At 42.8% G+C, this 22,943-nt stretch overlaps 4 protein-coding genes across 6 annotated transcripts in view; 1 reads left to right on the forward strand and 3 right to left on the reverse strand.

Annotated features, from left to right (window-relative positions):
* LOC123743819 (thymidine phosphorylase-like) overlaps positions 1–1,541 on the reverse strand; it is a 5,205-nt gene extending 3,664 nt beyond the window's left edge. The window contains 3 exon segments of the mRNA XM_045722491.1: positions 419–565; positions 1,059–1,163; positions 1,309–1,541. Of these exon segments, the coding sequence (XP_045578447.1) occupies positions 419–565; positions 1,059–1,163; positions 1,309–1,357 (301 nt within the window). The 5' untranslated portion in view covers positions 1,358–1,541.
* A 2,822-nt stretch (positions 1,542–4,363) lies between these two features.
* On the reverse strand, positions 4,364–7,690 carry LOC123743820 (CD82 antigen). Its single transcript, XM_045722492.1, has 8 exons — positions 7,461–7,690; positions 7,213–7,291; positions 6,849–6,961; positions 6,427–6,501; positions 6,079–6,183; positions 5,791–5,967; positions 5,547–5,630; positions 4,364–5,311 (listed from the first exon to the last, which is right to left on the reverse strand). The coding sequence occupies exons 1-8, from the start codon at positions 7,524–7,526 to the stop codon at positions 5,069–5,071; spliced, it is 942 nt and encodes a 313-aa protein (XP_045578448.1). The 5' UTR covers positions 7,527–7,690; the 3' UTR covers positions 4,364–5,068.
* Positions 7,691–8,321: 631 nt separating this feature from the next.
* Positions 8,322–11,371, forward strand: LOC106598438 (THAP domain-containing protein 5-like). 3 transcript variants are annotated; one of them, XM_014189477.2, is made up of 3 exons: positions 8,322–8,482; positions 8,865–9,051; positions 9,605–11,371. In XM_014189477.2, exons 1-3 carry the CDS (start codon positions 8,400–8,402, stop codon positions 10,430–10,432), a joined length of 1,098 nt encoding a protein of 365 aa, XP_014044952.2. In that variant the 5' UTR covers positions 8,322–8,399; the 3' UTR covers positions 10,433–11,371. The 3 variants fall into 3 exon arrangements, with proteins under 3 accessions (XP_014044952.2, XP_014044954.2, XP_014044953.2); XM_014189479.2 differs by having other exon boundaries at positions 8,325–8,392; XM_014189478.2 differs by having other exon boundaries at positions 8,347–8,487.
* A 7,815-nt stretch (positions 11,372–19,186) lies between these two features.
* Positions 19,187–22,662, reverse strand: LOC106593407 (arg8-vasotocin receptor-like). The gene is made up of 2 exons (XM_014184741.2): positions 21,083–22,662; positions 19,187–20,712 (listed from the first exon to the last, which is right to left on the reverse strand). Exons 1-2 carry the CDS (start codon positions 21,936–21,938, stop codon positions 20,633–20,635), a joined length of 936 nt encoding a protein of 311 aa, XP_014040216.1. The 5' UTR covers positions 21,939–22,662; the 3' UTR covers positions 19,187–20,632.
* Positions 22,663–22,943: the final 281 nt, after the last annotated feature.

Here is a 22,943-nt window from a genome sequence, read left to right on the forward strand (position 1 = left end):
AAAGTGTGTGGGGGTCTTCCTCTCTGCAGACCAATGGTCTACCATCTGTCTTATCTGGCATCTCACCCACTGTGACTCTGTGACCTACCTGCACATCGCTGGATGGTGTGTGTGTGTTTGTGTCTGTGTGTCTGTTTGTCTGTGTGTGTGTGTGTGTGTGTGTGTGTGTGTGTGTGTGTGTGTGTGTGTGTGTGTGTGTGTGTGTGTGTGTGTGTGCGTGTGTGTGCGTGCGTGTCTACGTGTGTGTGTCTACATGTGACTGTGACTCTGTGACCTACCTGCACATCGCTGGATGCTGTGTGTGTGTGTGTGTGTGTGTGTGTGTGTGTGTGTGTGTGTGTGTGTGTGTGTGTGTGTGTGTGTGTGTGTGTGTGTGTGTGTGTGTGTGTGTGTGTGTGTGTGTGTGTGTGTGTGTTACCAATCTGACTCTCTTGGATGGTCTTGTCCTTGACACCCTGAACGAAGTCTCGGATCTCCCCAGCGCTCAGCTGTTCCCCGTTCCGTTTCTTGCGGATGTGCTCGGGGAAAGAGGCTGCGCTCTGCTCGTGTTGCGCCATCCCTGCAGCTGACTGACACACAGCGGATTGACACACAGTGGATTGACACACAGTGGACTGTGGACTGACAAGTAGGAGAGGAAAATACACGAGGGATTGTTTTAAATCACTAAACTATTGTGTGTGTGTGTGTGTGTGTTTGTGTGTGTGTGTGTGTTTCAACAGAATCGTCAGAATGAATACACCCCTGATCACCGTAAATAGAGTTCACTCTCATAACTGCCACGTTGCGTTCCTTCTCTCCCTTTGCTTGTGGACTTCAGTGTACAACACATCAGCTGTATGTGACCAGGCAACAAAAACATTTCCAAGCCAAACCTCTACAAACAACCTACATCTTTGTTACCATATTAGCTAAAGTAACGGCATACATCGTCAGCATAGTTAATAGAACTAACGCGTTAGTAAACCCGCTACAATCATGCAGTAACGTCAGTGTAACAGTTAACAGTTACACAAGTGGGCCCCAGTGGCAATAAATTAGTAATACCAAAATCTTACCTTGACTTAGAAGAGTTCTAGTGTTGTGTTGGAAAGTATGTTTGAGCAGGGCGTTTCTGTTGGCTGAACTAGCCAGCTGAATTTGCCAGATAAACGAAAATGAAACTGAAAAAAAAATAATAATAATAATCTCTCTCTCTTGCTCTATTTCTCTCTTGCTTCTACTTCATTTTGGAAGAAATTCATTTGTTCAAAACTGTTCAACTATTGTCTTTCTCTGAGTCAACTGCCCATATCATGGATTACTCACCTTTCCTGTCGGGTCGTGATTGGTCTCTTTTCTGCCATCTACTGGACATTTTGTACTATAGCCCTCAGCTATGTTTGGACTGTTATTGTCCACGTTTGCAGTGTTCTAGTGTACTATGGAATAGATGGCTCTCCTATTCTTGGCACTTTGCCCAGTCATATTTAAGGTTAGAACTACCTTTCTATACATTCTGATGCTTCTAGCTTTGAGTTACATTTTTTGATAACATATCTACAGTATTTCACTTTTTAATGTATCTCGTATTACTTACTAGGTGTTGTCCAATGAATTATGTAACCACTCCCTCTTCAAATCAGGGCTGATTGGAAAAATCTGTCCAAAAGAGGACATTGTATTGTCATTTCTTTGTACTCCCTGAGGAAGGCCATGCAGCCGAAATGCGTCTGAGATTTGAAACTTTATTTTCATTGAACATGCTATACAAATAAAGGCATTTTAATTAATTGTGTGAAGAGTGCCTTGGTCCTCCTTTCTTTTTGATGACCAATTTACCCCTTTTACCAAAAAGCACCTTCTGTCTACCAAAATCTACTATTGTGTACCTCAGCAGCGCTTCCCTTCCTCCTCTTCTTTTCTACATGTGTCTATTAAGGTTTTCAAAACTTCAGAGTTTCCTACCTGTACCGGAACGCTGCTCCTGAACACTGTCATGTCTTCCAACCTTGAGGACCCACGGGTCAAATACCCCTCTCTGTCTGTCTGTATGGATGGACTAGTGACCAATGGGTGTGAGTGGTGGAGCAGGTCAGTTAGTCAATAACTACTACAGTAGTCACAACCCACCACGAGTCAGAAAGGGAAACAGTCATGTTGACCTAAATAAATCTGACCCTACCACATCCCCTCATCCCCTCACCCTCACCCTTCTTCTCACCCTCAACCCTCCCCTTACCCAAACATCCCCTCATCCCCTTACCCTCACCCTTCTTCTCACCCTCACCCCTACCCTTATCCTCACCCTTCTTCTCACCCTCACCCCTACCCTTACCCTCACCCTTCTCCTCACCCTCACCCCTACCCTTACCCTCACCCTTCTTCTCACCCTCCCCTTACCCTCACCCTTCTTCTCACCCTCACCCCTACCCTTACCCTCACCCTTCTTCTCACCCTCCCCTTACCCTCACCCTTCTTCTCACCCTCACCCCTACCCTTACCCTCACCCTTCTCCTCACCCTCACCCCTACCCTTACCCTCACCCTTCTTCTCACCCTCCCCTTACCCCTCACCCTTCTTCTCACCCTCACCCCTACCCTTACCCCTCACCCTTCTTCTCACCCTCACCCCTACCCTTACCCTCACCCTTCTTCTCACCCTCAACCCTCCCCTTACCCTCACCCTTCTTCTCACCCCTCCCCTACCCTTACCCTCACCCTTCTTCTCACCCTCAACCCTACCCTTACCCTCACCCTTCTTCTCACCCCTCCCCTTCCCCTTACCCTCACCCCCTCCCCTTACCCTCACCCTTCTTCTCACCCTCACCCCTCCCTTACCCTCACCCTTCTTCTCACCCCTCACCCCTCCCCTTACACTCACACCTCCCCTTACACTCACCCTTCTTCTCACCCTCAATCTCACCCCCTCCCCTTACCCTCACCCTTCTTCTTACCCTCACCCCTCCCCTTACCCTCACCCTTCTTCTTACCCTCACCCCTCCCCTTACCCTCACCCCTCCCCTTACCCCTCACCCTTCTTCTTACCCTCACCCCTCCCCTTACCCTCACCCTTCTTCTTACCCTCACCCTCACCCCTCCCCTTACCCCTCACCCCCTCCCCCTTACCCTCACCCCTCCCCTTACACTCACCCTTCTTCTTACCCTCACCCCTCCCCTTACCCTCACCCCTCCCCTTACCCTCACCCCCTCCCCTTACCCTCACCCTTCTTCTTACCCTCACCCCTCCCCTTACCCTCACCCCCTCCCCTTCAGCTTACCCTTACCCTCACCCCCTCCCCTTACCCTTCCCCTTACCCTCACCCCTCCCCTTACACTCACCCCCTCCCCTTACCCTCACCTGTCCTCCTCTACCTGTACCCTCCCTGATCCTTACATCTGACCCTGGTCTATACCTGTCCTCCTCTACCTGTACCCTCCCTGATCCTTACATCTGACCCTGGTCTATACCTGTCCTCCTCTACCTGTATCTTCCCTGATCCTTACATCTGACCCTGGTCTATACCTGTCTTCCTCTTCCTGTACCCTCCCTGATCCTTACATCTGACCCTAGTCTATACCTGTCTTCCTCTACCTGTACCCTCCCTGATCCTTACATCTGACCCTGTTCTATACCTGTCCTCCTCTACCTGTACCCTCCCTGATCCTTACATCTGTCCCTGTTCTATACCTGTCCTCCTCTACCTGTACCCTCCCTGATCCTTACATCTGTCCCTGTTCTATACCTGTCTTCCTCTACCTGAACCCTCCCTGATCCTTACATCTGACCCTGGTCTATACCTGTCTTCCTCTACCTGTACCCTCCCTGATCCTTACATCTGACCCAGGTCTATACCTGTCTTCCTCTACCTGAACCCTCCCTGATCCTTACATCTGACCCTGGTCTATACCTGTCTTCCTCTACCTGTATCCTCCCTGATCCTTACATCTGACCCTGGTCTATACCTGTCTTCCTCTACCTGAACCCTCCCTGATCCTTACATCTGACCCTGGTCTATACCTGTCTTCCTCTTCCTGTATCCTCCCTGATCCTTACATCTGACCCTGGTCTATACCTGTCTTCCTCTACCTGAACCCTCCCTGATCCTTACATCTGATCCTGGTCTATACCTGTCTTCCTCTACCTGTACCCTCCCTAGTCCGAACCTAACATCTGACCTGTCTTCCCTCATGCCTTAATACATATGGTTTTCCTTCAAATATGAAAGACACATAATGGAACTTAATCAAAGCATTTCATAGGCCTATACCCATAACATCACTTACGCCACATTTCACAAACAGAATGCTACTCTTTATGTATAAAACTCACCTGTGTCACTCAAGATAACCAGAAGAGGGAGCCATTGTGAAGAATCAAGAAATCCCATTTTGAAGATTTTAATGCGTAATTTACAGACAGTCAATCACTTATCACCAATGTCAGGCATCACTCAGTGATAGCACTATCAAACTCAATGAAATATTTCAAGGCAGCAATGTTAACGCTGTCCGTCTGCAGACATAACAACAGTCTTGTGAAATGTAAAGAGGTTCATAAGTTGTTTGTATTAGTCAATGGTGGAGTCGGCTTGCAGTTTCAAAATTGTGGTACCTTTCTTTATGTCTACATTTCCAAGTAACTGTTCAGGCTGACCAGTACCGTACACAACTATTCACACAAGGTGAGGTCCGGCTGATCAGTTAGGGCTGATCGGGTCATTAAGCCATAAACAGTAAAAAACAATGGAAACTAATGAACTAAGATTGTTCTCATTGTCAGCAGACAACCCTCTTTAGTAGAAGGCCTGTGTGGCTGAAAGCACTGAACTGAGCATTTACAGTTTGAGCAATTCCAGTGGCGGCTGATGGCAGGAGCTATAGGAGGACGGGCTCATTGTAATGGCTGGAATGGAATTGATGGAATGGTATCAAACATATGGAAACCACGTTTGACTCCGTTCCAATCATTCCTTTCCAGTCATTACAATGAGCCCATCCTCCTATTGCTCCTCCCACCAAACTCCACTGAGCAATTCAATGTTAGCGCCCAAAGTGTCTTCAGTCATACAGCAACACTCTGGTCCTGGTTAGCGGTGGTAGGAATGGTTTGGTCCGAAGTCAGCCTGGTGTTGGTCTTCAGGGTAGGCAAGGTTTGTATGTGCGTAGGCCTGGTTTGGTTCAGGATAGGCATGGTTTTGGTCAGGGTCATCAAGGAAGTCAGGGTTTGGTTCACAATGTTCCTCAGAGCGAATCAGTTGACTACCATTTCTCAGCTTGGCTTTCTGACCAACAGTCTGGTATAGATACACAGCCACTATAAACTGGAGGACCTGTTTAACATCAACAACAACAACAACAAACTGGAAAACCTGTCGATTAAGACAAATGTGAACAGCTGAGTAGTGCGTATGTGCATGTGTCTTTGTGTGTGTGTGTGTGTGTGTGTGTGTGTGTGTGTGTGTGTGTGTGTGTGTGTGTCTTTGTGTGTGTGTGTGTGTTTGTCTTTGTGTGTGTGTCTCTGTGTGTCTGTGTGTGTTTGTGTGTGTTCATGTGTCTGTGTGTTACCTGAACGATTAGCAGGCCCACTTCCATGCCCACTATTGTCAAAGTGTTCTCCTTCAGCCAGTTGGTGATTATGTCTACACAACTCTGTAAAAAAACACACACACTGGAAAATGTCAATACAGATGGGAGGAGTGTGTGTGCATGGAGAGAGAGAGAGAGAGAGAGAGAGAGAGAGAGAGAGAGAGAGAGAGAGAGAGAGAGAGGTAGAGAGAGAGAGGTAGAGAGGTAGAGAGAGAGACTGTACCTGTGGATGGATCTGTGTTTCATTTCCATTTCCAAACAGCAGTGTGCTGAATCCTGAGATGGCAGGACAGTCCGTGGTGTTGAAACAGGAACAGGGATACACCTCTATCAGACTGTTGTTCTTAATGAACATGTTTCTCTGCCAGTCATTAGGACTCTGCATACCACAGCAGTGCCCCTACACACACACACGTATTCACACACACGCACGCACACAATTGGTCAGTTTGGTCTCGCCTCATCTTCACTTTTGATGTGGACCATATTTCACAATTGCTGTCATACATACATAGCGCTGTACATTATCCAGAAGCTTCCAATGTCGTTGATTGTCAGGGTTTGTTCCATATTCAGTGATGATCTTATCCACTTCTATTTTCATCTTAGATGTGATCTGTAAGAACAAAACACATGTCTGTCTGTCTGTCTGTCTGTCTGTCTGTCTGTCTGTCTGTCTGTCTGTCTGGCTGGCTGGCTGGCTGGCTGGCTGGCTGGCTGGCTGGCTGGCTGGCTGGCTGGCTGGCTGGCTGGCTGTCTGTCTGTCTGTCTGTCTGTCTGTCTGTCATAGTACTATGCAACAACATGTTAAAGACAGTCCATTTTCTCTGAGATGCTTAATACTTGGTCCTGGACATACCTTTCCATGATTTAACAAAATGATGAAGGTGACAAACAGCTGACCAAGGACGATGCAGATCAGGAAGCCCATATACTGAGAGGAAAGGTAAGACAGAGAGTTGACTAAAATCAGTTAGACCACCACAAACACTGCACTAGGAGCTTAAGATGAGTCACGTGTGTGTGTGTGTGTGTGTGTGTGTGTGTGTGTGTGTGTGTGTGTGTGTGTGTGTGTGTGTGTGTGTGTGTGTGTGTGTGTGTGTGTGTGTGTGTGTGTGTGTGTGTGTGTTAGTGATGCGCGGGTCAGCTGTTTGTTCCAACAAGCTCTCACAGTCTCACAGCAGAATCATATGTTTGTCCATAAACATCAAATTTCAAAGGTTATACTATATGTGATAAAGTGGGTGGGTGTCTTATTATGACCGTAACATGACCACTCACCAGTAGTAGGAAGCACCTGTTCTCCAGTTGGGCTCCCATACACCCCAGGATAGTGACACCAACCACCACTAGACCAATGATGAACAGTCCCCCAGCTACAGTCTTCACCTCAACTACACACACACACACACACACACACACACACACACACACACACACACACACACACACACACACACACACACACACACACACACACACATACACATACAAGCACACGCACTCACACAAACACACACACACAACAAAAACACAGGTGTGTTTTCGGAGGAACAATCACACCCTTGTCTCTCTCATAACATTTGAGTTAATATAGAAACTCTGAAATGTGACAAATGGCAATTCTCTGTCCAGTATAACTCACCAGAGCTGAGAACAGAAATGAAATTGTCTTTGTCAAACAAGATCCATACCGCACATCCAAAGATACAGAGCCCCAGAATCTGTGTAGAGGATTCAGAAAGCTGCATGTCACTTCATATGTAGTACATTAAACCCTAATGTAGGGAGGCAAAGCCACATCTCTGGATCGTTTTTAGAAGATTCAGATGATGAATGCTAGTTGGTTTAGATTAGGGTTAGGTTGAATTCTCCATCTTTTTTTGTTCTTACCAGGAAAACAGAGTTGAAAACTGCTGCAAAGAATTTCAGAATTTGAAACTTGTCGTCCACCTTCATGATGTCTTCCTGATATTGTATCTGTGGTTACTTCTCACTGACACGGCGACGGGCAACAGCAATGCCAGACAAACTTTTTTCTCTCACCTCCCTATCTGCCTGACTACTGTTAAGGTAATGCTTTATTTGGTAGGTGCCATTTCCTGGTTCCGTCACCTTGGGAACAGAGTCCAGCTCCTTGTTGTTCTTAATAATTAACTACACCCACGCATGAAGGTATCACACACACACACACACACACACACACACACACACACACACACACACACACACACACACACACACACACACACACACACACACACACACACACACACACACACACACACACACACACACACACACACACACACACACACACACACACACACACACATCTACCTACCACCTACCTTCCTGATACTTGAAGTGCTGTAGTCCTGGATCCTATGTCCTAGTAGCCTATGAGACAATGTTTTGTATTGTTATGGCATGGGTTTGAATCCTGGGTCTGCCATGGTAGGGATAACCTACATTTTTTGACACACAAAGTCAGCATGCTGTTTAGGCATTTGTTACAGAACAATAAACTGATGTTTGAGAGCAGTTGAGGCTGCTGAGGGGAGGATGGCTCACTCCATTCTAGACATTATTATGAGCCGTCCTCCCCTCAGCAGCCTCCACTGTTTGAGAGATAATTAACATCTAAATGCAGAATGGCTCTGGTTGGTGGGAAAGATACAGTTCCACCGCCAAGCGCTAGAGGGCAGTGTAATTTGGACACTGAGCCACAACTTACGTGCCGCAGCAACTCTCTTCTCTGCCGCAGCCATACAGTAGAGGAAGACAGAAAGACTTCCGCATACAGACGTTTAATGTGTTTTCAGGTGAAATATGCCCCGTTACTGTGCTGTAAAACTTTGCAAAAATCGTGGAGGAACACCCTCTAAAGAAAACAAGAGAATAAGCTTTTACCCGTACGGTATCTATTATTTTCCCATCACGTTTCTATATGTGCAGATACAGTCCTACTCCTAGCTAGCTTAACTAGCATGCTCATATTGGTTGCTGGCTAGCGTTGTGTATCCAGCAGTGCCCTCAGAACAAATAGTTAACTGTCATAGAAAAACACAAAGCCTCCTTTCTTTACATTGTGTATAACAATTGAATGAATGACTGGTGCTGCATTTGTTGTTATTGTGTTTCTTGGGCTTCAGCCTAGGCTGAAACACTAGTAAGGTTACAGAAGCAATGCTTTGTATGTAATGTTGAGAATTTGGATGGGGCTGACAAATCGAATTAGGGCATGTCAACAATGTAGCTGTCTTAACAACACGTTCGTATTGTCTCCTCCCACAGGTTCCCCTTGCAAGATGAGGTCAGGCTGCAGATATGGGTAGACAACATGAAGCGAGAGGAGTGGACCCCCAGCAGACACCAGTACCTGTGTAGTGAACATTTCACTGAGGACTGCTTTGACCTGCGATGGGGGATCCGGTACCTGAAACACACAGCCTTCCCCACCATCTTCCCTCACACACACCATGTAAGTAGACAGACACCCTTCTATGACACACAACACAATTAGCAGAAGTCTTAATGCACATTTCAATAATAGTGACTGATATTAGAGTTTCACATTAGTTTGATCATGCATTTTACACTGATCGTCATTGCAGTGTACAAAGCATTGTGTTAGGATATTTTCAGGAATTTATTTTAATTTAAAATTCAACAATGGAAAAAAAGTTTAGAAATAAATAGCTTCTACTCCTCAGTTTATTGAGAAGTCATTGAAAATAGATGCTGTTTTTTCACATTTTGAATTGTTATTTAAGTTTACCTGAATTGACTGCCTTGATTTTGAATTGAACCATCCCTGGAATTTGTTAAAGTGCAACATCAAATTGTATTGGTCGTGCAGCATATTTTGCAGCGAAACACTTTAATTTCTAGATCCAACTATGCAGTACACCTAATAATACAAAATAATACACACAAATCCCCCAAATAAAAATAAAGAAATTACAGCACTATACATGGCTATATTATGATAGCATGATTTCTGTTTGTGTTTTACCATCACTCTTTCCCCTCAGGATGAAGATAAAGCAGTTTCCACCAGTAAGAACACCACCAAGCCCAAAACCAGGATATGCGACTCCAACATTGAACTCATCCGCTCCCCCTCCCCTCCTGGCAAGAATACACCTCTGATTCTGAAAAGGACTGTCAGAGTGGAACCAGTCGTGGTGAGTGTCACTCCTGTCCCTAACCCTGAGGATGCCAGTGAATCTACGGTCACTACACTGTTATATGAAAGACCGCTTGTTTCAGACACAGAGGCCTCTACTCCTAGTGAAATGGTCCTGGGAGAGCTGATGCTCTCAGAGACCCAGGCTGCAGTGTGTGAGGTGAACAGAGAACTATCTGGAGACAGTGGTGGGATACTGACAGCCTCATGCTTGAACCTGTCTGGTGAGACACAGACACTGCAGCAGCTGGATACACTGGACTCCACTGTGACCGTGCTCTGCTGTGAATCCGTCGTCCCTGTCGGCCATTTCTCTGAATGTGAAGCCACGGTGGACGCCCTCCATGTGGCCCTCGGTCAGACGTTTAGGATCTTCCCTCTGGAGCTGCGGAGGGAGGAGTGGGTGGGAGACCGGGAGGAGGGCCCCGGGGAGGGGGAACACATCTCTGTGTACGAGCACTCCTACTCCAAACAGGACACGGACAAGGAACAGCTGTGGAGGAAGATAGCCAGCCTCCACACCAAGATCATGGAGCTGGATAGGAGAGAGGAAAGCACCATGGCTAAAATACGATCGCTTGAGAGCGAGATGGCACATCTGAAGAAGAGCAACATTGTTTTGAAAGAAGAGCAGAAATTACTAGAGGACTATATTACTTCTGCGTTGCTCTGATGTCTTAACCGTAGTGCTTTGTTTCCATTAACAACCGTCTTTCTAATGAGATGGATTTTGTGTAGTTATTACAGGGTTATTACAGTCTCAATCACTTGTACTTATTTATTATCTGTTTACATGTTTCACAAGAGTTATATTACTTACTTGTAGTGAGGCCCTTCTCAAAGAGCGTTCTAGGCAGGGGCTCCCTGTCCTTCCATTTGTCTCCGCTAGGTGGCACTGTGTCTTTAGGATAGGCCCTGGCGCTCTGCACTACTGTTGCCTGTTTAGACATCACTGACTGACATAGATTGTCAGTATAAGTGGTGTAATTTGGAGCGTTTTAAGGTAAGTGATATTCCCTATTCTTGTGCTACAGATGGCTGCTTGTTTTATTCAATGATATAGTATATCATATCAAATCTACTGTGCGGTCATACAGATCCTTACTTTGCTTGTTATTAATGTATAAAAAGGCATGTGTTTTTCACTAATGTTTTATATCTGAGTAATTGAGACGATTACACCGTTTTAGGTGTATCTTCTTGGTTCTAATTAAATGGTTCAATAGGAAAAGGTGCAATGCTTGATCACTATTCAAAATATATTTTATTCAAGCAACTATTAAAAGCTTGATGTTTCGGACTTCATCAATGGCCTTCATCAGAACAGGTTCTGATGAATAAACAGGTTCTGATGAATAAACAGGTTCTGATGAATAAACAGGTTCTGATAAATAAACCGGTTCTGATGAATAAACGGGTTCTGGTGAATAAACAGGTTCTGATAAATAAACAGGTTCTGGTGAATAAACAGGTTCTGATAAATAAACAGGTTCTGATGAATAAACAGGTTCTGATAAATAAACAGGTTCTGGTGAATAAACAGGTTCTGGTGAATAAACAGGTTCTGATGTATAAACCGGTTCTCATGAATAAACAGGTTCTGATGAATAAACCGGTTCTGATGAATAAACAGGTTCTGGTGAATAAACAGGTTCTGGTGAATAAACAGGTTCTGATAAATAACCAGGTTCTGATGAATAAACCGGTTCTGATGAATAAACCGGTTCTGATGAATAAACAGGTTCTGGTGAATGAACCGGTTCTGATAAATAACCAGGTTCTGATGAATAAACCGGTTCTGATGAATAAACAGGTTCTGGTGAATGAACAGGTTCTGGTGAATGAACCGGTTCTGGTGAATAAACAGGTTCTGGTGAATAAACAGGTTCTGATGAATAAACAGGTTCTGATGTATAAACCGGTTCTCATGAATAAACAGGTTCTGATGAATAAACCGGTTCTGATGAATAAACAGGTTCTGATAAATAAACAGGTTCTGGTGAATAAACAGGTTCTGATAAATAAACAGGTTCTGATGAATAAACAGGTTCTGATAAATAAACAGGTTCTGGTGAATAAACAGGTTCTGGTGAATAAACAGGTTCTGATAAATAACCAGGTTCTGATGAATAAACCGGTTCTGGTGAAGGCTGAAACGTCAAGCTTTTAATACTTAAATAATATAATATATTTGAATGTTAAACAAGCTTTGCACCTTTTTGATGATGTAACTGTTTGGCTGCTCCTTGACTCCCATTGGTTGGGCGTCCTCTACTTCTTTCCACAATGTAATTAAATCAACTGATTTCTCATCAATGAAATGCAATACTGCGGTCCTCTTTCTTGATGGAAATGGCGTACATTACAAGCAACCCTTTTATCAATGCACTGGCAATGATATCACACGTGTCATGATGAAACTGATGGTGCTTTCAAGACAACTGGGAACTCGGGGGACGAGGTCAAATCATGACGTCAGTGATCTTCATGATGGAGCTTTATGCAGCTGGGGGGGGACTGGGGGGAAATCTAGCTCCGACTGGAAAAAATAGAATTCCAGAATTCCAACTTGGAAACTCGGGCTTCTTTCTGGAGCTCCGACCTTCCCACCTGTAGATCGCTGACATGATTTGACCTTATATTTGATGGAGTTCCCGGGCATCAGAGGCCCGAGTTCCCGACTTGGAATTCCGAGTTGAACGACCGTTCAAAACTACTTTTCCCAGTCGGAGCTCGTTTTATTCCGAGTTCACAGTTGTTATGAACGTGGCGTAACCTCGAACCAGAACTGACCGTTTCAATTCTCATCACTTGTAGTGAAACATAATGTGAGCAACCACTAGAATTCCATAGGAGCAATAGTAGAGAGATAAATAGCAGCTACATAAAGCACAACAGCATTGATAAAAGGGCTGCTTGGAGGCTATTGTGAGATGAAGGAAGGTCTAGTCCCAGTGTAGACTACATGCTGTTATTTTGACCTGAGATCTATAAGAGAAACGTCACACGCCTCACAGAGCCACTCTGAAGACAAACTTACCACATTGTCACTTTCCCAGTTTATTGATCTCAGGTAAAGAGAACAGCATGTATACTGAGATGACTGATTGATTACTAGTCTGCAATGCTACAAAGTGAACTTCACAGCAATTGTATTGATATCCGAGAAGACCTTTTGAGCAGTAATGAAGAAGATGGGGGACTTCACTGACGATTTCAAATCATATAGGTTGACTTTGATAATGTAAAGATAGGCCTGTAGGTCGTGTCTTTGGCTCTAGATGATTGGCCCACACCCTTGTTCTGTGTCTGTCCAATAGAATGTAGCAGCAGCACAAATACAAGGACACACACAACACCCAATCATGTCGGTCATAGGAAAACAATATTTATTCAATTACAGATGTTAATTGCTGTGCTTGTGTGTTTCAATGCAGTACCTTTGTGCTCGCAACACATCTAATGAACATTATATTACATTAGAACATGGCCCTCAAAATGGCGATCTGAGTTTGCTCCTCACTCTGCCTTTAGGCTCTCTCCTAGTCATCTGACTGCAGCTCTGTCTGTTGCCAAGTGATAGTCTAATCCTGTTTGCATTCTGCATAGGATCTAGGATTCAAACTGCCATGGGGCAGGCTTTATGTCTGCACTGCACCAACCCAGTGGGTATTTCAGGAAGCAGGATTATTAACTTAGCCAGCTAACTTTGATTAGCAGCCACATTTAACTATTGATGTTCTGGTTGATTAAGAAAGCAATTTTTTTATTGCTTATTTTTATTGGAAATATTGTTTTTATTGGAAACTTCAGAACTATGAAGTTATTTCAGGCAGTTTTGGACAGTTAGCTGGCTAACTCCTTGATCCAGGTTTCTGGAGCAGCAGCCTATTCACAGTTTGTGTGGATACAGGAATAACTCCAGTTATGGTTGAGCTGAACATCTAAGCACTGACTTTTGCCTTAGAAAAGCACTTACTTTAATTGTACCCGTAGTCATAACAAAAGACAAGTGGTTGTTAGGTGCTACTGTCTAGACCATTTCAACTGGGGGGGCCAAGCTGGGGCCAGTTGTACTGTTAGAGGGGCCAGTTACATTAGACGTTATTGTTGTCATATCGTTGTCTTCACTGCATTGCAGGCATTAGCAGGCAAAATACCATGTTTATAATCATTAGTGTTCCGCGTTGCCACTGTCTAATAACGGATGTAAAAAAAGAACGATAGCAAAAATTAGTTATGTAAAAATTATTTCATACTCCACATTTAGGGGGGGCCACAAGGGGGTCCAAAATTGTTGTCACAGGGGAATCGCCCCCCCCCAGAACCACTAGTGCTACTGCCAGTCCATTTTCTTCAATGATAATTATATGCTGATGCATTCATCATAACTGACCTTTATAAAGGCTATCATTAGATGCCAAATGTTCACTTAGTTTCCCGTTGATATCACTGCATGACTACGTCAACATGTTAGGATTCACCCCTGCATCTTTCTGCAGCCAGAAACGCTTTCCATCCCTAGGAACCGAGGCCCTGTCTGCTTCCCAAAGGGCACCCTGTATAATACACTACTAGGGCCCATTTGGAACGCTCTCCCTGACTGCACTTGCCTGAACGACTCATATGAATGAATGAGGTGTTTAGCATGATTCCAACGCATTAGTCAAGACTCTAAACAAACAGACTTCATGGGGCCATTGTTTGTTCTGTACTTAGAGTCTAATTTCATTTCAGAGTAATAAGATTCTTTTGATGGTATTATTATTGTTGTTTGTGAAAGGCTAATGCTAAATGAAGCATCCATTCCCTGTGTTATGTCCATTCAAAGATACAGTATACTTCTAGTAATTGAAGGCAAGCTACTAATCACCTTGAGTCTAAAGTATTAACATGCATTATGCATGGTATTGTCAGAACAGGTCAGTAGTTTCTGCTTTTCATTTGAGAAAAATGACTCCAGAAAGAAAAAACGTGTTTCCTGGAAGTATTTACACAATCATTATTGGTTTAATTGAGTCACATGGTGCTGTTCCACGTGTATCGTTTCTCTCTTTCTGGTCCTGACGAGAAAAATGTCGGGGAGGTTCACTTCTGCACTGTTGAACCAATCCAACTAAAGAAGGGTCTGAGGACCACTACAGTCTCTCTCTCTCTCTCAGAGGGACTAAAGAAGGGTCTGAGGACCACTACAGTCTCTCTCTCTCTCTCAGAGGGACTAAAGAATGGTCTGAGGACCACTACAGTCTCTCTCTCTCTCAGAGGGACTAAAGAAGGGTCTGAGGACCACTACAGTCTCTCTCTCTCTCTCAGAGGGACTAAAGAAGGGTCTGAGGACCACTACAGTCTCTCTCTCTCTCTCAGAGGGACTAAAGAATGGTCTGAGGACCACTACAGTCTCTCTCTCTCTCTCTCAGAGGGACTAAAGAAGGGTCTGAGGACCACTACAGTCTCTCTCTCTCTCTCAGAGGGACTAAAGAAGGGTCTGAGGACCACTACAGTCTCTCTCTCTCTCTCTCTCTCTCTCTGAGGAACTAAAGAAGGGTCTTAGGACCACTACAGTCTCTCTCTCTCTCTCTCTCTCTCTGAGGAACTAAAGAAGGGTCTTAGGACCACTACAGTCTCTCTCTCTCTCTGAGGAACTAAAGAAGGGTCTTAGGACCACTACAGTCTCTCTCTCTCTTTGAGGAACTAAAGAAGGGTCTTAGGACCACTACAGTCTCTCTCTCTCTCTGAGGAACTAAAGAAGGGTCTTAGGACCACTACAGTCTCTCTCTCTCTCAGAGGGACTAAATAAGGGTCTAAGGACCACTACAGTCTCTCTCTCTCTCAGAGGGACTAAAGAAGGGTCTTAGGACCACTACAGTCTCTCTCTCTCTCTCTCTCTCTCTCTCTCTCAGAGGAACTATAGAAGGGTCTTAGGACCACTACAGTATCTCTCTCTCTCTCTCTTTCGCTCTTGCTCGCTCACAAGCACACTTAGAACCACTACAGTGTCAACAGGGAGGAGTGGCCATAACCACTCCCAAGACATACTAATATAGCTTAGCCTACAATTGCCATAGAGACACAAAAACCCCACAGTAACCACTCTGATCCATAAAAGCCAACGAGGAGTCCAAATTGAGTGTTTGTTTGCAGTACAAGATGAGCCAAGTAAACAAACCTGTGGTTACTGACAGGTGTTCCCACCATTGTTCATTAGAAATCATCTATAATTGGGGCTGATTGGCTGGGAGAGAAGTCTCTTAATTGATTTTGTATTGAATGATCAGTAGGTGTCCATCAATGCTAATTAAGGCTTGTTCATCAAGTAAATGAACAACATGTTCTTCAGTTAATTATATAAATTCAGGGGAATGACAGGCGGGGTAATCTAACTGTAACTTGTAGAATAAACCCAACAGTACAGCACATACAGTTCCATGTAGGACTCATGTCTTTGGAACAGTGGGTCTTTAAAAATCTGCAGTTCAAACTATAACAAAGCGGCACCCCACCACTGTTTTGGTAAAAAGCTAAGGGATAACTATATTTTTAACCATGTTTTGAGGCTATACACTGTTTACAATTGCATTGTTTACAAATATTGGAGTAAAACAAGCTTTTCGATTGGGTTCTGATAGGGTACGACAGTTAAACTAAACTCATGGGGCATTAATAAGTAATATTCTTCAAGAATCTATGGGTAGATATAATTAATTTCAAAGTCCAAAAATGGATGTAGGAAACGCAGACTGCCCCCTTAAAGACAAAGTACAGTAATTATGTGAATGCAGGTAATGGTTATGAAACCTGTTGGACAAGCCATACTACATATACTATATTGGCATGAGGGGGTGTGGTATATGGCCAATATACTACGGCTAAGGGCTGTTCTGAAGCGCAATGCACAACAGAGTGTCTGGATACAGCCCTTAGCCGTGGTATATTGGCCATATACCACACACTTGCTTAAGTATGATAATAGCTTTCAAAGTGAACATGAAAGGAATTTCCCTTCCTCACAGGCAATTTGCAATCAAGTCCTTTGTTCTTTTGTCTGAATGTTTGCAAGATGGATAAACATTTGTGAAGAGAATAGATCGTCTTGTGTTTTTGTCATTTCATGGTCTGTTATTCAGGCAGTCTGAAATTCACATTAAGTGACAATGAAGCAAACCACAGCCAGGAGCAATCATAACAACATTGTTATAAAGGAGTTATTGTCAACTCATACGATTAGTTATAAGGCATTTGTTAATGGTTGATTAATGGTTTGACTCACCATTTATATACATATTTATCAATGTATTTATATACAGTAGCAGTCAAAAGACTACCTCATGAAGCTGGTTGAGAGAATGCCAAGAGTGTGCAAAGCTGTCATCAAGGCAAAGGGTGGCTACTTTGAAGAATCTCAAGTATAAATTATATTTTGATTTGTTTAACACTTTTTTGGTTACTACATGATTCCATATGTGTTATTTCATAGTTTTGATGTCTTCACTATTATTCTCCAATGTAGAAAATAGTAAAAATAAAGAAAAACCCTTGAATGAATAGGTATGTCCAGACTTTAGACTGGTACTGTATGTTACTGTGTTTAGTTAGCCAAGACTCAACTTGAAGTTCAGTCTGCCTTCAAGTCAAAACTGTCCTATTCCAATATGCTTTCACCGCAGTGACGGATGAGGGATATGGCTTGAAACACGTATGTCAATCCGTGAATAGGTGTTGCTTGTACTCCTAATTATCCCATTATCCAAGCCACAAAACCGAGAAGATTTAAATACTGCTCGTTTTTCATTAAACTGCTTTTTTTCGTCAGCATGCTAGGCTAGGTAATGCTAAAGCAACACATTGGATTCACAACATTTATTATATTACAGTTTATTAATAATTAGTAAATGGTTTATAAGGATCTAAATTAATCATCAACTGAGGTATTAGTAAGTAACTGTTCTCACATTTATAAATGTACTCATTAACCATGAATAAATATACCATTCATGACATACTGTATATAAATACATTTATAAATATGTAAATACATGCTGAGTCAAACCATTAATCAACCATTAACAAATACATTATCAATAATCTTATGTTGACAATAACTTATGTTGACAAATAAGTACATTAGTTGTATATTATTAATAATTTACAAATTGTTAACATACTATGATCAAACAATTTATGAAGGATCTCATAAATCATTAATAAATCATTTAAAATAACATTTATAAATGTGTAAATGACTATTTAGAGATTGCTTAATGACATTTACAAATGTAGGAATAATGATGAATAAGTGATAAGTAAACTCTTTCCAAACTGTTTATATTGTTTATTAAGGGTCCTTAATATAAAGTGTTACCACATTGTCAATAACATGCATGCAGGGTTAGGTAGCTTACTTTCTGAATGTAATCCATTAGAGTTACTAGTTGTCTGTCCAAAATTGTAATCAGTAATGCAACTTTGGATTGACCAAACTCAGTAATGTAATCTGAATACATTCCCTTTACGAGGCATTAGAAGAAGACAAAATGGATCCATCAAATGTGTGTTATCATAGTGGTCTCTGATTGGTGGTCATCATTTGGTGTGTCATCATAGTGGTCTCTGATTGGTGGTCATCATTTGGTGTGTCATCATAGTGGTCTCTGATTGGTGGTCATCATTTGGTGTGTTATCATAGTGGTCTCTGATCGGTGGTCATCATTTTTGTCTGATTGGTGGTCATCATTTGGTGTGTCATCATAGTGGTCTCTGATTGGTGGTCATCATTTGGTGTGTCATCATAGTGGTCTCTGATTGGTGGTCATCATTTGGTGTGTCATCATAGTGGTCTCTGATTGGTGGTCATCATTTGGTGTGTCATCATAGTGGTCTCTGATTGGTGGTCATCATTTGGTGTGTCATCATAGTGGTCTCTGACTTGTGCTCAGACTTGCTCAGGTCGAACAAACTTGAATGTCTTTTTACAATTGAATGTCATTGAGAAAACAGAAAAGTGTCATAATGTATTTTATCACGCAAACATCCTTTCAGAATTTAAAAGTAATGGAAGACGTAACCATCTAGTATTTCAACAGCATCTGTAATCTGATTACAATATTTTTGCTGGTAACGTAACTGATGGTTATCAGATTACATGTAATCAGTTACTCCCCAACCCTGCCTGCATGTGTCATAATTACTTGGCTGGAAGGAAATCAGCTCTGAGAGTCTGCTATTGGAAAAGTATTTTCAAAGGAAAACCATAGGACTATTGTTGAATGTAACAATGGTCTTAATTTCTTTGAAATGTTTACCACGCGGTACCATTTTGTTTGAAGCTAGACGGGAGAGAGCCCAAGCATATGTAAGTCATTGGAGTTATTACTTTGATAGTGTGCTTTCCCAGAAAACACTGAATTATTTCACTTCCATATGGAACTTTTTATTTTACCTTTATTTAACCAGGAAAAGACAATTGAGACACAGAGTCTCTTTTGCAAGGGAGGCCTGGCCGAGAAGGCAGCAGCAATCAGCACAACAGAACAGTAATGTTAAACATGAAAAACAATCAGCACAACAGTACAGTAATGTTAAACATGAAAAACAATCAGCACAACAGAACAGTAATGTTAAACATGGAAAACAATCAGCACAACAGAACAGTAATGTTAAACATGAAAAACAATCAGCACAACAGAACAGTAATGTTAAACATGAAAAACAATCAGCACAACAGTACAGTAATGTTAAACATGGAAAACAATCAGCACAACAGAACAGTAATGTTAAACATGGAAAACAATCAGCACAACAGTACAGTAATGTTAAACATGGAAAACAATCAGCACAACAGAACAGTAATGTTAAACATGAAAAACAATCAGCACAACAGTACAGTAATGTTAAAAATGAAAAACAATCAGCACAACAGTACAGTAATGTTAAACATGAAAAACAATCAGCACAACAGAACAGTAATGTTAAACATGAAAAACAATCAGCACAACAGAACAGTAATGTTAAACATGAAAAACAATCAGCACAACAGTACAGTAATGTTAAACATGGAAAACAATCAGCACAACAGTACAGTAATGTTAAACATGAAAAACAATCAACACAACAGAACAGTAATGTTAAACATGGAAAACAATCAGCACAACCACATGACCCCAGCTACAGGAAACATTTACACTCCTCCTGAACAGAGTTTTGCACCAGGGTTTTAAAACAATGTGAGTATTAGTAGATAGATACATTCAGACTTGTTCAGGGAATTATTCAAATCATGTACAGACGTGTTTTATTGTTGCATTACACAAAACAGAGAAAATACAGATATATCTATGTAAAGATATGTCAAAGCTCAAACACATCAATAAATATATGGACCAGATAGTCATAATAAATATACATTATACTCACAAAGCAACCATTCGTTGTTCACTGATGCCCATATCCTTCCTCACAATAGTTTTTCTGGTAGATAATCAGTGATTGGTTTGGGCAGGAGCTCACCTGAACTGACTACCGCCACCTCAAATGTTCTACTGCTCGAGTTCCTGCACCTCTTATAGAATATTAGCTTGAAAGAATATACATTCAATTTGCTTACTGCTGAGAGCTAAAATGGTCGGCTTGACATACCAATCTTGATGTTGAATCAACGAGGATATTTACATGTGTCTAAACCATGGGTCTTCAATGACATCAAAGAAATGCTATATACAGTACAAGGTGAAGCAGTGGAGTTGGGGGAGTTTCCATATTGCCCATATGGTCCATCAATAGCTCTGGTCCATGGTGTTATGTGTGGCTTGCTGATGCTGAGCCTTCTGTGAAGCTGAAAGTAGCACCCTGGACCAGAGCTAGTCCAACATAGTGTCTCCTAGCTGTAGTAAAGATAGATCCAGGGGTTGGTACAGCTGTTCAGACTGGCAAGCAGCATGATGATGACAAACAGTGGACCTGAGAGAGAGAGAGAGAGAGAGAGAGAGAGAGAGAGAGAGACAGACAGACAGAGGATATGGCATGCTAAAAATAGCACTACAGGTTTCCACAGAAAGAATGGGAAAGGTCATGCAAATCAATGGAACTGGAGTCCAATCATTGTTATTAAACTAGATACCTGTGGCTTCTAGATACCTGTGGTGGCACAAGGGTATAAATGATTTATGTCATAACTGACAGTAAACCACATTGATTTCTAATCCCAAAGTGTATTGGTCGCGTACACAGTTTAGCAGATGTTATAGCAGGTGCAGCGAAATGCTTATGTTACTAGCTCTTAACAATGTAGTAAAATGACAAGCAGATACACAAATAAAATCTAATTTACCATTTGTGGGCGCTGTACTGGGACTCCATGCAGACCACAACTGGACCACAAAGAAGGGGCTCCAGCATATCGAGTAGACCATAATGATGACGAATGTCATTTTGACCGTCTTCAACATCGCGCTCGAGACCCCTTTGGTGCCCGTGCGCCCTTCGCTCGTGGAAGCCTGGAGCGCCTTTCTCTTCATGTTAAAGTATATCCCCGTGCATATTTTAATCTGGCAGTACAGCAAGATGATAACCGGGAGAACAAACACTGATAAAGTAATCCAGCTGATGTATATCTTAGAACCCCAAGGTTCAATAAATGTCGCCCAACAATCATACAGGTTGTCCTCTAGTTCTTGGAGAGAGAAGATGAAGAGTTGCGGAGTGCTGAAAGCCAGAGAGATCAGCCACGCTGCGCCTATGGCGACGTACCTCTTAAAGGAACCCTTCAAGAACGACACCATGGGTTTGCAGACCGCATGGTACCGATCAATGGTCATGGCCACTATCATGTATGTGGAGGCGAACATCCCAACCACCTGAAGATATTTCACCGACCTACAGACGAAATCTGAGCCGCGGAACCGGTGCGTAATCTCCATGCAGAGCTGCGGTAGGACTTGGAAGAAAGCGACCACTAGGTCCGCGAAGCACAGGTGCAGAAGGAACAGGTGGGTCCTTGTATTCATCTTGCGCTTCCTCCGAAGTGCACGTAGAAGACACAAATTCCCACATGTGGCTAAGACAAAAATCAATCCCAAAACTCCAGCTTTTAGAAGCGCAAAGTCGTGTTCACCTGTTTCATCAGTTCCTCCCGCGTCCTCCCGCTCTGAACTGCCATTGCCACTATAATTGAGTTGTAAACTCATTGTCCCTTACAAGATTTTTTTGGTTACTATTTGTTTTTTCATTGTTAATTATGTTCAGTAAATTAGGTCCAATACTTTCCTATTGGCAATTCGGCCACTATCTCTCGCCTATGATGCGCAGTAGCTCTGCGCAGCAGCAACAAGTGCTTTAGCTGGTAGTAGCGTCGTATTTGCCTGACGACTCAACCTGAATTTAATTTGCTGCTCCATTGATCGCAACATACCTTCAAGAAACGTCAGTTTGGCCGCCCGGCGCTATGTGGTTGGGTAGCCCTGCAAGCATCGTCTGACTGAGACATTTTGTACGGGCCATCAGCGTCTGAGAAAAGATGGGCTGCAACGACAGGTGCACCAGAGCTGTAGGCCTGTTTAAATATGGCTCTGGATGCACCAATGAAATCAGAATGTGCTGTATAGGTAGGTGCGCAGTGCGCATTCCCAGAGTGTAATGAACATCTAGGCTACATGTTCAATATGAACACCTCCCCTGGCTTCACACGTAAGTGCACATTCATTTCCTTCAATGTCCCTCATTTCCATTTCTTCTCAATATTAATTGGAGACATAGACCTGTACTTTGTCACCATCAGCCACATGGGCCTAATGGAAAGCCTTTCTTCCACAAAATACAAAAGGAACAGACTACATCCACCCCTAAACAAGACTCTTTCAAATGTAATCCATGTTGAATATGATTGATAAAAGTCAGGCATAAGGACTTGTATCCTTTACAATTTAATGTAAAAGAACATTGGTAGTGCATTTCTCCCTCAGCATCCATGTATCAATACGGCCCATGTTTACTTAAAAGCATCAAGTCAACAACTGTTTTGACTGGTCACGGCATATTCTTGGAGAAAGGGATTTTCTAGAGATTCAGACTGTGGTAAATGTCATATTGTGAAATGATGTGTTTATACCGTTACTCTGGCCTCTGTGAGAGCACTTCTCTGAGTCCTGTTTCACCTAGTGCCTTTGTGACAATCGTGAAGAAAAGGTCATTTG

The sequence above is a fragment of the Salmo salar genome, chromosome ssa07 (genome assembly GCF_905237065.1).
Source record: "Salmo salar chromosome ssa07, Ssal_v3.1, whole genome shotgun sequence".
NCBI classification, from domain to species: domain Eukaryota; kingdom Metazoa; phylum Chordata; class Actinopteri; order Salmoniformes; family Salmonidae; genus Salmo; species Salmo salar.

Bases quoted from the DNA above. Each gene is read 5' to 3' on its own strand.
- LOC123743820 (XM_045722492.1), bottom strand. From the start codon at position 7,526: ATGAAGGTGGACGACAAGTTTCAAATTCTGAAATTCTTTGCAGCAGTT. The intron at 6,962-7,212 runs GTGAGTTATACT...GTGTGTGTGTAG, and splicing joins CATTTCTGTTCTCAGCTCTG to TTGAGGTGAAGACTGTAGCT. The intron at 6,502-6,848 runs GTGAGTGGTCAT...CTTTCCTCTCAG, and splicing joins ACAGGTGCTTCCTACTACTG to TATATGGGCTTCCTGATCTG.
- LOC106598438 (XM_014189477.2), top strand. From the start codon at position 8,400: ATGCCCCGTTACTGTGCTGTAAAACTTTGCAAAAATCGTGGAGGAACA. The intron at 8,483-8,864 runs GTACGGTATCTA...CTCCTCCCACAG, and splicing joins AAGAGAATAAGCTTTTACCC to GTTCCCCTTGCAAGATGAGG. The intron at 9,052-9,604 runs GTAAGTAGACAG...CTTTCCCCTCAG, and splicing joins TCTTCCCTCACACACACCAT to GATGAAGATAAAGCAGTTTC.
- LOC106593407 (XM_014184741.2), bottom strand. From the start codon at position 21,938: ATGAGTTTACAACTCAATTATAGTGGCAATGGCAGTTCAGAGCGGGAG. The intron at 20,713-21,082 runs GTAAATTAGATT...TCTCTCTCTCAG, and splicing joins CAGTACAGCGCCCACAAATG to GTCCACTGTTTGTCATCATC.